The sequence below is a fragment of the Procambarus clarkii genome, chromosome 33, assembly GCF_040958095.1.
Source record: "Procambarus clarkii isolate CNS0578487 chromosome 33, FALCON_Pclarkii_2.0, whole genome shotgun sequence".
In the NCBI taxonomy this organism is placed as follows: Eukaryota; Metazoa; Arthropoda; class Malacostraca; order Decapoda; family Cambaridae; genus Procambarus; species Procambarus clarkii.
The window spans coordinates 37,843,093-37,856,037 of record NC_091182.1 but is presented as its reverse complement, the minus strand read 5'-3'; the positions used below and the strand labels follow the sequence as shown (position 1 = coordinate 37,856,037).

The 12,945-nt window shown below is 46.3% G+C and overlaps 1 protein-coding gene across 1 annotated transcript; it reads right to left on the bottom strand.

Moving 5' to 3' along the window:
- Nucleotides 1-266: 266 nt before the first annotated feature.
- On the bottom strand, nucleotides 267-614 carry LOC123765304 (chloride intracellular channel protein 6-like). The gene has a single exon (XM_045753855.1). It carries the CDS (start codon nucleotides 612-614, stop codon nucleotides 267-269), a length of 348 nt encoding a protein of 115 aa, XP_045609811.1.
- Nucleotides 615-12,945: the final 12,331 nt, after the last annotated feature.

The following is a 12,945-nucleotide window of genomic DNA, read 5'->3' as shown; positions in this document are numbered from 1 at the left end:
CACGCCCCCCATGGTCTGTAGGTCACTACCCACGTCCCCCACGGTCTGTAGGTCACTATCCACGCCCCCCATGGTCTGTAGGTCACTACCCACGCCCCCCATGGTCTGTAGGTCACTACCCACGCCCCCCATGGTCTGTAGGTCACTACCTACGCCCCCCATGGTCTGTAGGTCACTACCCACGCCCCCATGGTCTGTAGGTCACTACCCACGCCCCCCCCATGGTCTGTAGGTCACTACCCACGCCCCCCATGGTCTGTAGGTCACTACCCACGCCCCCCCACGGTCTGTAGGTCACTACCCACGCCCCCCATGGTCTGTAGGTTACTACCCACGCCTCCCATGGTCTGTAGGTCACTACCCACGCCCCCCATGGTCTGTAGGTCACTACCCACGCCCCCCATGGTCTGTAGGTCACTACCCACGCCCCCCACGGTCTGTAGGTCACTACCCACGCCCCCCATGGTCTGTAGGTCACTACCCACGCCCCCCATGGTCTGTAGGTCACTACCCACGCCCCCCATGGTCTGTAGGTCACTACCCACGCCCCCCATGGTCTGTAGGTCACTACCCACGCCCCCCATGGTCTGTAGGTCACTACCCACGCCCCCCATGGTGTGTAGGTCACTACCCACGCCCCCCCCCCACTACCTGTCAAGCACAAGACGAAGATGGAAAAAGTTCAGAGGTATGCCACTAGGCTAGTCCCAGAACTAAGAGGCATGAGTTACAAGGAAAGGCTGCATGAAATGCACCTTGCGATACTGGAAGACAGAAGAGGAAGGGAAGACATGATCACTACTATATAGATGTCACGTCTGTGACAGGATTTTTTTTTTTTAATGTTTTCATGAGTGGGAAATCCCCAAAACTTCTTTACCGATTGCTTTGAAATTTTGACACAGCATTGAAGTCGAATAGGCGCGTGATTTTATATACCTACTATATACATGCATCACATATGACAGGAAAAACATGCTTCTCTTGAAAAACAGCGCCATCTGTTGCACGTAAGAGCAACACACGCTGAAATTTCGAAAGTTCTTCACCGATCGCTTTGAGGGTTTGGCAGAACGTTTCATTCAAATACGAGCATGTTTTTAGATATTCCTACTATATAGGTGCCACACTTGTGACAGGTAAATACATGTTTTTTTTTTTTTAAATACCCATCTGTTGCACGTAAGAGCAACACACGCTGTACTAAATATGTTACAATACATATGTACTAAATATGTTACTTTGGTGGTGACCTTCTTTCAGAAGGTCACCACCAAAGACACCTTACAAGCAGAACTTATTGTAGAAGGAGGAAAGATTCGAGGCAACTACAGAAGCACCATACTGTCCCCCGAGCTCAAAGCGGCAGCTAAGAGCCTTCGTGAGAACAAGGAGATAGTCGTCAGGAGAGGTGACAAGTCGCCAATATATGTCATTCTTAAAAAAGACGAATATCTGGCGAAAATGAACCTCATACTCTCTGACCAAACTAAATTCCAAAGGGTAACGAAGGACACTACAGCCGAATTGAAAACAAAGGTAAACAAACTGATCGAAACTGTGAACGCCAAGAAATCCGGACTCCACCTGCCAAAGGTTATTGGGGAATATAAACCTGGATATGCGTATGGAAATCTCAAGACCCACAAGCCTGGAAACTGTTGGGGTTTCACCTCTCTATTATTCTCTACCCTTACTCTGGGGTGAGCAATAGTTATGCTCAAGGTAACTCACCGTAGCCCTGCGGGTCTTCCCTCGATCCTCACGGCGCCACTGCACGCCAGGAGAGTCTCCCAGTCAATCTTAACGGCCTCTTATTAAGAAAGAGTGAGAACACGACTCGTTCACATCGACTGTCGTGTGCCCTCCCCAACAATAGGGCTCTACGGTTATCCACAAGATCGCCAACTGGTGTTTAAGGTGGCCAGTAACACCATCAGTGGACTGGTGTATTCAGTGGTAGCCTTGGCAAGGTCACACTCAAAGATCAGGAATCAGGCAGGTACTTATTGTTATCACTCTATATTTACCAGTATAATATAGCCACAAGATCAATGGAGGGGATGATAAAAACACAAAGAGAGTTTTGTATTTTACTTAAAATGTATGAAAGATGTCACAAGGCCACACAATAATCGATAAATCAACTGATCCTGACTCGGCCGGTAATTCCCACGGATATTATGCGACCGCTAGAGGGCAACACTCTCCCCTCCTCATCAAGTGTCAAGAACAGCTGATCGCAATGGCCTCTCCGCGCGAAATTTGCTTGTTTTCTAGATTCACGCGCGCTGTTTCATTAAATTCTCCAATATTACTAGAAACTCGCACACTCGATATTGGCACAAATAAACCGTATTACTCAGTTACACTGTACTCAGGCTCAAACAGTCTTTTCTACAATCAATGCTATAATGATTCACTGTAATGGCTTAACATTGTTCTTCACTCAACAATATATTATGAACTATTAACACTGGAGTTTTCAGTACTTTCTCTCGTGGGCGATAACGCAATAATTCACTGTACTCACAAATTATTATTCACTGAATGAACATAGACATATATATGGTATATAAATCAATCATCAATACATGGAAAATAAATAGTTTCTGGGCACATAGCCTAACCTCCAAATACTGGCATAATATTATATATAATTCACCACTATATGTTCATATCAAAAATCTATAGAAAGATATACACAACACAGTAAATTTATCACTGGTTCCTGGTGCCTGTACACACCAATAATCAACATGAATATTACAAGTACTCTTGATAGTACTGTCTAGCACACTGGTGCTTTATCGTGACATGAGTGAGACTTGCTCACGACATATAAAATCCTCAGGCTAGAAAATATAGCCGAATAACATAGCTAACTAAAGGGGAATGGGGAGGGAACTAGAACCACCTACTTCACCCTATCCTCCGATGAGAGTCGAGATGTAGCTCCTGGTCCTCGTGTCGGGAACGCCCCCACACTACACGTCGTCGTGTCCTACCAGAGCCTCTCGTCGTCCCACCGTTTAGCGCGTCGTCTCCGTGCCTCCTCACTGCAGGTCCGTCCTCCTTCTTAACTTCTTGAAGGTTGGAGTCGGTCTCCTGGCCGTCGTCTTCTCCCAGCAACGGCTGTCGCCTACGTCTCGGCTACAGTCGTCCGGTTTCCCCAAATAGTCCTCTCTTCCTCAGCTACCCAGTGGCTCTGTCAGCCACTACGCTGTCACGCACTGGTGAATCGCCACAGACGCCACATACGTCACTGCACGGCTTCACTGCTACTGGCACAGTACCTGACTGGAGCACTTGTTGCTCAAATAACCGTCAATTCCCTCTTCTGGTCCAACACATGAACTAGGGAAGACTTCTCAGAGTACTGGCGGACTTCCGGTGACGCGTAAATCCACGGTAGTGGGAATAACTGTCCAACTGACAGGACCATCCGTCGCACGTCCGACCTCTATGACGTGTCGTGTCTGACTGCTGGCGCCAGCTCGGCGCGCGGACTGGACCCCCTTCCTTCGTGACGTCACTTTCGCCACGGGAGGTTTTCATTGGCTCCCGATGCCACACTGCTGTCGGTGACCAATCCGGTGCCACTGACGTCACACGGTTTTGGCGGGAGATCAGGGAAGCAAGCGCCATCTTGGCTCCCTAAAGGGCCTATACCACAGGCCAAAATATTACTATTTCACAAATTTCTCGGCTCTCCGAGAACACTTCACTCTCTCCCATATATCGAATTGTAGCCTGCAACGTAGAGAATGCTCGGGAAAAGTAGACATGACTCTTACTGCAGGCGTGGGAGAATTATAAGGGGGGGAACTCCGTCACAAAACCCACTTTGGCCAATCATCAGACAGATACCCACACCCACGTACAGACTGGCTAAGCAACTCAATGGCTTGCTGATTCCTTATATATCTTGTGCTTTCAGCCTGAAGTCTCCAAAGGAATTTGTTGACTTACTGCGGGGGGGAACACGGGCCACAGGGATAAGAGCCTCGTTGGATGTAAAGTCACTGTTTACCAACGTACCTGTGGATGAAACAATCGGGATGATAGTGGACAGAGTGTATCGTGATCTAGCCTGTACTCCTCTTGACATACCAGAAAACATACTAAGGAAACTACTACAAGCTTGTACTAAAGAGGCACCCTTCTAGAACACAGATGGGCACATGTATAAGCAAGTAGATGGGGTCGCCATGGGTTCTCCCCTAGGTGTCCTGTTTGCGAACTTCTACATAGATACCACCGAGCAGAAGGTCGTGGTTGACATGGACTTGAAACCCGCCATATACTTCAGGTATGTTGACGACATTTTTACACAGGTACCTTATGCCAGACATCTGCAGCAGCTGAAGGAGGCATTTGAGCGAAATTCTCTGTTGAGTTTCACTTACGAGATGGAGAATGATGGGAAGCTGCCCTTTCTAGATGTAACAGTCACGGAAAGGAGCGGAGGCTTCCACACTGCAGTCTACACTAAGGAAACAAACATAGGAATGTGCCTCAATGCCAATAGTGACTGCCCAGACAGGTACAAGAGGAGTGTTGTCAACGCTAACGTCGACCAGGTTCTCAACCACAGCTCAGGATGGAAGCAAGTCGACGAAGAACTCTGTAGGGTAAGGCAGGTCCTAGTCAACAACGGCTTCTCTAATGGTTTTGTTGAAGACATCATAAAAGGTTTTGTTGAAGACATCATAAAAAGAAAGGTGAAATGCCATGCAACCTCTGAAGACTCAACTAACACAACACATGTATCCCCTATTAGACTATTTTACAGGAACGTCTTTTCGACGGCTCATAAAACGGAGGAAAGGGTCCTGAAAGATATTGTTGATAGGAACGTTATCCCTACAGACAAAAATCAGAGAATACAAATGACAATTTACTATAAAACCAAAAAAAACGGCCAACCTACTCATGAAAAACTCTCCAGACACCAAGCAGAACGCCTTGAAGGAAACCAACGTCGTATATGCCTTCAAATGCCCTCTTGGGGACTGTAAGCCCAAAGAACTCAGTATATAGGCAAGACAACAACGTCTCTTTCCAGGCGATTAACAATGCATAAAGAACAGGGCTCCACCAAGGAACACATAATCTCTTCTCACAACCAGACCATCACCAGAGAAATCTTAACAAACAACACGGAAAACATCGATAGATACAGCGATAGCAGGAAACTAGACATCTGCGAGGCACTACACATAAAAAAAGTCAACACCAACAATCAACAGCCAATTAATGCACAACTATATTCTACCCACTTCAAGACCCCGAACCAATATAGAAGCAGCAAGAGGAGGTATGGGCCAACAGGCCCTCTGCAGTTACTTCCATTCTTATGTTTTCATACCCATTGTTTCGTGTTCTGTCTTGTGTTTGTCACCTCACCCAAAACTTTTGTGCCATATCACCTCACCCATGGCGAGTATAAGTATGATGAATTTTTATGTGTAAACCAAGTCTTTGAAAATGTAATAAGAATTACGAAATGCGTTCAGGCATCAGACCAAGAATAAAAAAGAATTTTGGAGAATTCATATTTCAATTACCCTCGACAGTTAAGAGAAACATAAGATATATATAATATATATATATATAATATATATATATATTATAATATATATATATATATATATATATATATATATATATATATATATATATATATATATATATATATATATATTACAGACTATAATATTATTATATTATACTACAGACAAAAATCAGAGGATACAACTGACGATTTACTATAAAACCAGAAAAACGGCCAGCCTACTCATGAGAAACTCTCCAGACACAAAACAGAACGCTTTAAAAGAGACTAACGTCGTCTATGCCTTCAAATGCCCACTTGGGGACTGTAAGCTCCAAAAAAAAACAGTATATAGGCAAGACAACAACATCTCTTTCTAGGCGTTTAACGATGCATAAGCAACAGGGCTCCATTAAGGAACATATAATCTCTTCCCATAACCAAACCATCGCCAGAGAAATCCTAGTAAACAACACAGAAATCATCGATAGATACAGCGATAGCAGGCGGCTTGACGTTTGCGAGGCACTACACATCAAGAAGTCAACACCAGCAATCAACAGCCAATTATTGCACAACTATATTCTACCCACCTCAAGACTCCGCTCCAATATAGAAGCATCAAGAAATATGGACCAATAGGCTTTCTACAAACACTTCTATTCAATACCCATTGTTTCTGTTCTGTCTTGTGTTGATACCTTTAATACCCTATTAATATCCCCTATTGTTCTGTCTTGTGTTAATGCCACATCACCCTTCCCACCTCACTCAAATGTAGATATAAAATCAGAGAAACGCAAGTTCTAATCAGTTGTGTATTTGTGAAGTTTTTGAAAATGTAATAAGTTTTACGAAACGCGCCCGTGTCGCGTCAGACTAGAAATAAAAATGAATTTTGGAGAAGTGATTTTTGATTTACCTCCAACAGTGAAGCGTAATGTACGAAAGATTGAGAAAATTCGTGTTAGAATTATTAATCTTACTTTTTCGGTCATATTTAATAATATATTATATATATCTATATATATATAGATATATATATATATATATATATATATATATATATATATATATATATTATATATATCTATATATATATATAGTTATATATAATATATATATATATATATATATATATATATATATATATATATATATATATACATATATATATATATATATATATATATATATATATATATATATATATATATATATATATATATATATATATATATATATATATATATATATTGCTCATAAAGTGCAGCCCCAATTTTGGCAACTGGCACATGTGTCACACCATATGCCCTTCGAATGCCCCAATCCACAGCAGATATAGGTGTATTTGCGGCGAGGTGTTGGCTGACAGGTACGGCCACCATGGCCTACTCTGCCAAAGCACAGGGGGATGGCACTCGAGGCACAGTGAAGTTAACGACATCATCAAGAGGAGCCTCACCACAGCTGGATGCCCAGCTGAGAGAGAGCCCCATTACATAATGCCCCACAACTCTGATGCTCTTACTGGTCCCCCAGATGGTATCACAGTGAGCCCCTGGGAGAATGGCAAGCAGTTGGTATGGGACTACACGTGCGTATCAACCCTGGCTAACACCTACATTGACTTTCGTGTGGCACAACCAGGTGGCGCTGCCACCCACAGGGAATCAGCCAAATCCCGTAAGTACAGGGAACTGGATCACCATTTTGTCCCCATTGCTTCTGAGACACTCGGCGCCTGGGGTATGAGTGACACCAGTTTTTGAAGGAACTGGGTTCTAGGCTAATTGAAACCACATGGGAGCCTAAAGCTTCCAGCTTCCTTTTCCAGCATCTCGTTATGGCGACACAGAGGGAAAATGTACACTACATTTAGGGTTCCTGCCCGCCATCTGAGGAGCTGGAGCAACTCGACAACCAATGAAAAACAAGTTTGTATCTCGTCTGTAACTCCTTTTTTGTAACAAAGTTTAAATAAAATAAACACTTGTATATATAACATCACACTGAACTGCTTCAAGGTGGTCTGGGTAGACCATCACACTGAACTGCTTCAAGGTGGTCTGGGTAGACCATCACACTGAACTGCTTCAAGGTGGTCTGGGTAGACCATCACACTGAACTGCTTCAAGGTGGTCTGGGTAGACCATCACACTGAACTGCTTCAAGGTGGTCTGGGTAGACCATCACACTGAACTGCTTCAAGGTGGTCTGGGTAGACCATCACACTGAACTGCTTCAAGGTAGTCTGGGTAGACCATCACACTGAACTGCTTCAAGGTGGTCTGGGTAGACCATCACACTGAACTGCTTCAAGGTGGTCTGGGTAGACCATCACACTGAACTGCTTCAAGGTGGTCTGGGTAGACCATCACACTGAACTGCTTCAAGGTAGTCTGGGTAGACCATCACACTGAACTGCTTCAAGGTGGTCTGGGTAGACCATCACACTGAACTGCTTCAAGGTGGTCTGGGTAGACCATCACACTGAACTGCTTCAAGGTGGTCTGGGTAGACCATCACACTGAACTGCTTCAAGGTGGTCTAGGCAGACCATCACACTGAACTGCTTCAAGGTGGTCTAGGCAGACCATCACACTGAACTGCTTCAAGGTGGTCTAGGCAGACCATCACACTGAACTGCTTCAAGGTGGTCTAGGCAGACCATCACACTGAACTGCTTCAAGGTGGTCTAGGCAGACCATCACACTGAACTGCTTCAAGGTGGTCTAGGCAGACCATCACACTGAACTGCTTCAAGGTGGTCTAGGCAGACCATCACACTGAACTGCTTCAAGGTGGTCTAGGCAGACCATCACACTGAACTGCTTCAAGGTGGTCTAGGCAGACGATCACACTGAACTGCTTCAAGGTGGTCTAGGCAGACCATCACACTGAACTGCTTCAAGGTGGTCTAGGCAGACCATCACACTGAACTGCTTCAAGGTGGTCTAGGCAGACAATCACATAGAACTGCTTCAAGGTGGTCTAGGCAGACAATCACACTGAACTGCTTCAAGGTGGTCTAGGCAGACCATCACACTGAACTGCTTCAAGGTGGTCTAGGCAGACCATCACACTGAACTGCTTCAAGGTGGTCTAGGCAGACAATCACATAGAACTGCTTCAAGGGGGTCTAGGCAGACAATCACACTGAACTGCTTCAAGGTGGTCTAGGCAGACCATCACACTGAACTGCTTCAAGGTGGTCTAGGCAGACAATCACATAGAACTGCTTCAAGGTGGTCTAGGCAGACAATCACACTGAACTGCTTCAAGGTGGTCTAGGCAGACCATCACACTGAACTGTTTCAAGGTGGTCTAGGCAGACCATCACACTGAACTGCTTCAAGGTGGTCTAGGCAGACCATCACACTGAACTGCTTCAAGGTGGTCTAGGCAGACCATCACACTGAACTGCTTCAAGGTGGTCTAGGCAGACAATCACACTGAACGACAAATTGACAAACACAGTTTAATGCTGAAAAATTCAAGGCTCTGAGCTTAGGTAAAAATAATAGAGCTCCCAGAATTCAGCCGAACAACGCTGAAATTGGGAAGCCAGAAAGCGAGAAAGATCTGTGAGTCAGGAACCGGGATCACACGGAGATTAACCAGTGCGTAAATGTGCGGAGCAAGAAATAGAATACTGGAATTTATAAATCGCAACGTTAGCATCAGCAACGATTATATATCGCAACGCAACGTTTATATATCGTTAACGTTATCTTGAGATTATCTTGAGATGATTTCGGGGCTTTTAGTGTCCCCGCGGCCCGGTCCTCGACCAGGCCTCCACCCCCAGGAAGCAGCCCGTGATAGCTGACTAACTCCCAGGTACCTATTTACTGCTAGGTAACAGGGGCATTCAGGGTGAAAGAAACTTTGCCCATTTGTTTCTGCCTCGTGCGGGAATCGAACCCGCGCCACAGAATTACGAGTCCTGCGCGCTATCCACCAGGCTACGAGGCCCCCACGTTAGCAACGTTAGTTATATATCGCCTTTGTTGCTTTGTATAGCAAGAAAGTTATCTACTATCATAGTTCCGCTTTATCTTGCCCTTGTTAGACCCTATTTATATTAAGTAGTTCAGTTTAGTCTCTGGGGATCAGAAAGAATCTAAATTTACTTAAGAATGCATAGAGAAAAAAGAAAAAATTAATCCCAGGAATTATGACAAATTAAAACATGTCACTCTAATGAAAAACCAGATGAACACTTATGTTACATTCTCTAGAGAGCCCAAGCCACAGTGGTAACCTGTGATGACCTTCACCATTACCAGGTGAAAATGTATAATGAATGATGTATTACCAGGTGAAGATGTATAATGAACGATGTATTACCAGGTGAAGATGTATAATGAACGATGTATTACCAGGTGAAGATATATAACAAAAAGAATACGAATAACATTTTAAATCCATTACAAAATAAAACCCGAAACGATGGATATAAATGTGATGGTTTTACAGTGAGGAAATGACCAGCCTAAACACGCGTTAGGAACCACAGCTATTGATCTACGCCACAAATTACCGGGTGACATATTGTACACGGGACCACCGGATTACTGGGTGATATACTGCACACGGGACCACCGGATTACTGGGTGATATACTGCACACGGGACCACCGGATTACTGGGTGATATACTGCACACGGGACCACCGGATTACTGGGTGACATATTGCACACGGGACCACCGGATTACTGGGTGACATATTGCACACGGGACCACCGGATTACTGGGTGATATACTCCACACAGGGCCACCGGATTACTGGGTGACATACAGCACACGGGACCACCGGATTACTGGGTGATATACTGCACACGGGACCACCGGATTACTGGGTGACATATTGCACACGGGACCACCGGATTACTGGGTGATATACTGCACACGGGACCACCGGATTACTGGGTGATATATTGTACACGGGACCACCGGATTACTGGGTGATATACTGCACACGGGACCACCGGATTACTGGGTGATATACTGCACACGGGACCACCGGATTACTGGGTGATACACTGCACACGGGACCACCGGATTACTGGGTGATATACTGCACACGAGACTACCGGATTACTGGGTGATATACTGCACACGGGACCACCGGATTACTGGGTGACATACTGCACACGGGACCACCGGATTACTGGGTGATATACTGCACACGGGACCACCGGATTACTGGGTGACATACTGCACACGGGACCACCGGATTACTGGGTGACATACTACACACGGGACCACCGGATTACTGGGTGATATTCAGCACACGGGACCACCGGATTACTGGGTGATATACTCCACACGGGACCACCGGATTACTGGGTGACATACAGAACACGGGACCACCGGATTACTGGGTGATACACTGCACACGGGACCACCGGATTACTGGGTGATATACTGCACACGAGACTACCGGATTACTGGGTGATATACTGCACACGGGACCACCGGATTACTGGGTGACATACAGGACACGGGACCACCGGATTACTGGGTGATATACTGCACACGGGACCACCGGATTACTGGGTGACATACAGCACACGGGACCACCGGATTACTGGGTGATATACTGCACACGGGACCACCGGATTACTGGGTGATATACTGCACACGGGACTACCGGATTACTGGGTGATATACTGCACACGGGACCACCGGATTACTGGGTGATATACTGCACACGGGACCACCGGATTACTTTGTGATATACCACACACGGGACCACCGGATTACTGGGTAATATTCAGCACACGGGACCACCGGATTACTGGGTGATAGTCAGCACACGGGACCACCGGATTACTGGGTGATATACTCCACACGGGACCACCGGATTACTGGTTGATATACAGCACACGGGACCACCGGATTACTGGTTGATATACTGCACACGGGACCACCGGATTACTGGGTGATATACTCCACACGGGACCACCGGATTACTGGGTGATATACAGCACACGGGACCACCGGATTACTGGGTGATATACTCCACACGGGACCACCGGATTACTGGTTGATATACTGCACACGGGACCACCGGATTACTGGTTGATATACAGCACACGGGACCACCGGATTACTGGGTGATATACTCCACACGGGACCACCGGATTACTGGTTGATATACTGCACACGGGACCACCGGATTACTGGTTGATATACTCCACACGGGACCACCGGATTACTGGGTGATATACTCCACACGGGACCACCGGATTACTGGGTGATATACTCCACACGGGACCACCGGATTACTGGTTGATATACAGCACACGGGACCACCGGATTACTGGGTGATGTACTCCACACGGGACCACCGGATTACTGGTTGATATACTCCACACGGGACCACCGGATTACTGGGTGATATACTCCACACGGGACCACCGGATTACTGGGTGATGTACTCCACACGGGACCACCGGATTACTGGTTGATATACAGCACACGGGACCACCGGATTACTGGGTGATGTACTCCACACGGGACCACCGGATTACTGGTTGATATACTCCACACGGGACCACCGGATTACTGGTTGATATACAGCACACGGGACCACCGGATTACTGGGTGATATACTGCACACGGGACCACCGGATTACTGGGTGATATACTCCACACGGGACCACCGGATTACTGGGTGATGTACTCCACACGGGACCACCGGATTACTGGTTGATATACAGCACACGGGACCACCGGATTACTGGGTGATGTACTCCACACGGGACCACCGGATTACTGGTTGATATACTCCACACGGGACCACCGGATTACTGGTTGATATACAGCACACGGGACCACCGGATTACTGGTTGATATACTCCACACGGGACCACCGGATTACTGGGTGATATACTCCACACGGGACCACCGGATTACTGGGTGATATACTCCACACGGGACCACCGGATTACTGGTTGATATACAGCACACGGGACCACCGGATTACTGGGTGATGTACTCCACACGGGACCACCGGATTACTGGTTGATATACTCCACACGGGACCACCGGATTACTGGGTGACATACAGCACACGGGACCACCGGATTACTGGTTGATATACTGCACACGGGACCACCGGATTACTGGTTAATATACTGCACACGGGACCACCGGATTACTGGGTGACATACAGCACACGGGACCACCGGATTACTGGTTGATATACTGCACACGGGACCACCGGATTACTGGGTAATTCTTACTTTATTATGTTAATGAATAATGACTCAAAGCTCTCCTAAGTATATAAACAAAAGAAGAGCTCCGGCTACACGTGATGAATGCCTCCATAGTACACACACCTCCGAAACCTGTGCATCTTTCCTCAGACATGGT

Coding starts and splice junctions, on each gene's coding strand:
- LOC123765304 (XM_045753855.1), bottom strand. CDS start 614: ATGGGGGGCGTGGGTAGTGACCTACAGACCATGGGGGGCGTGGGTAGT.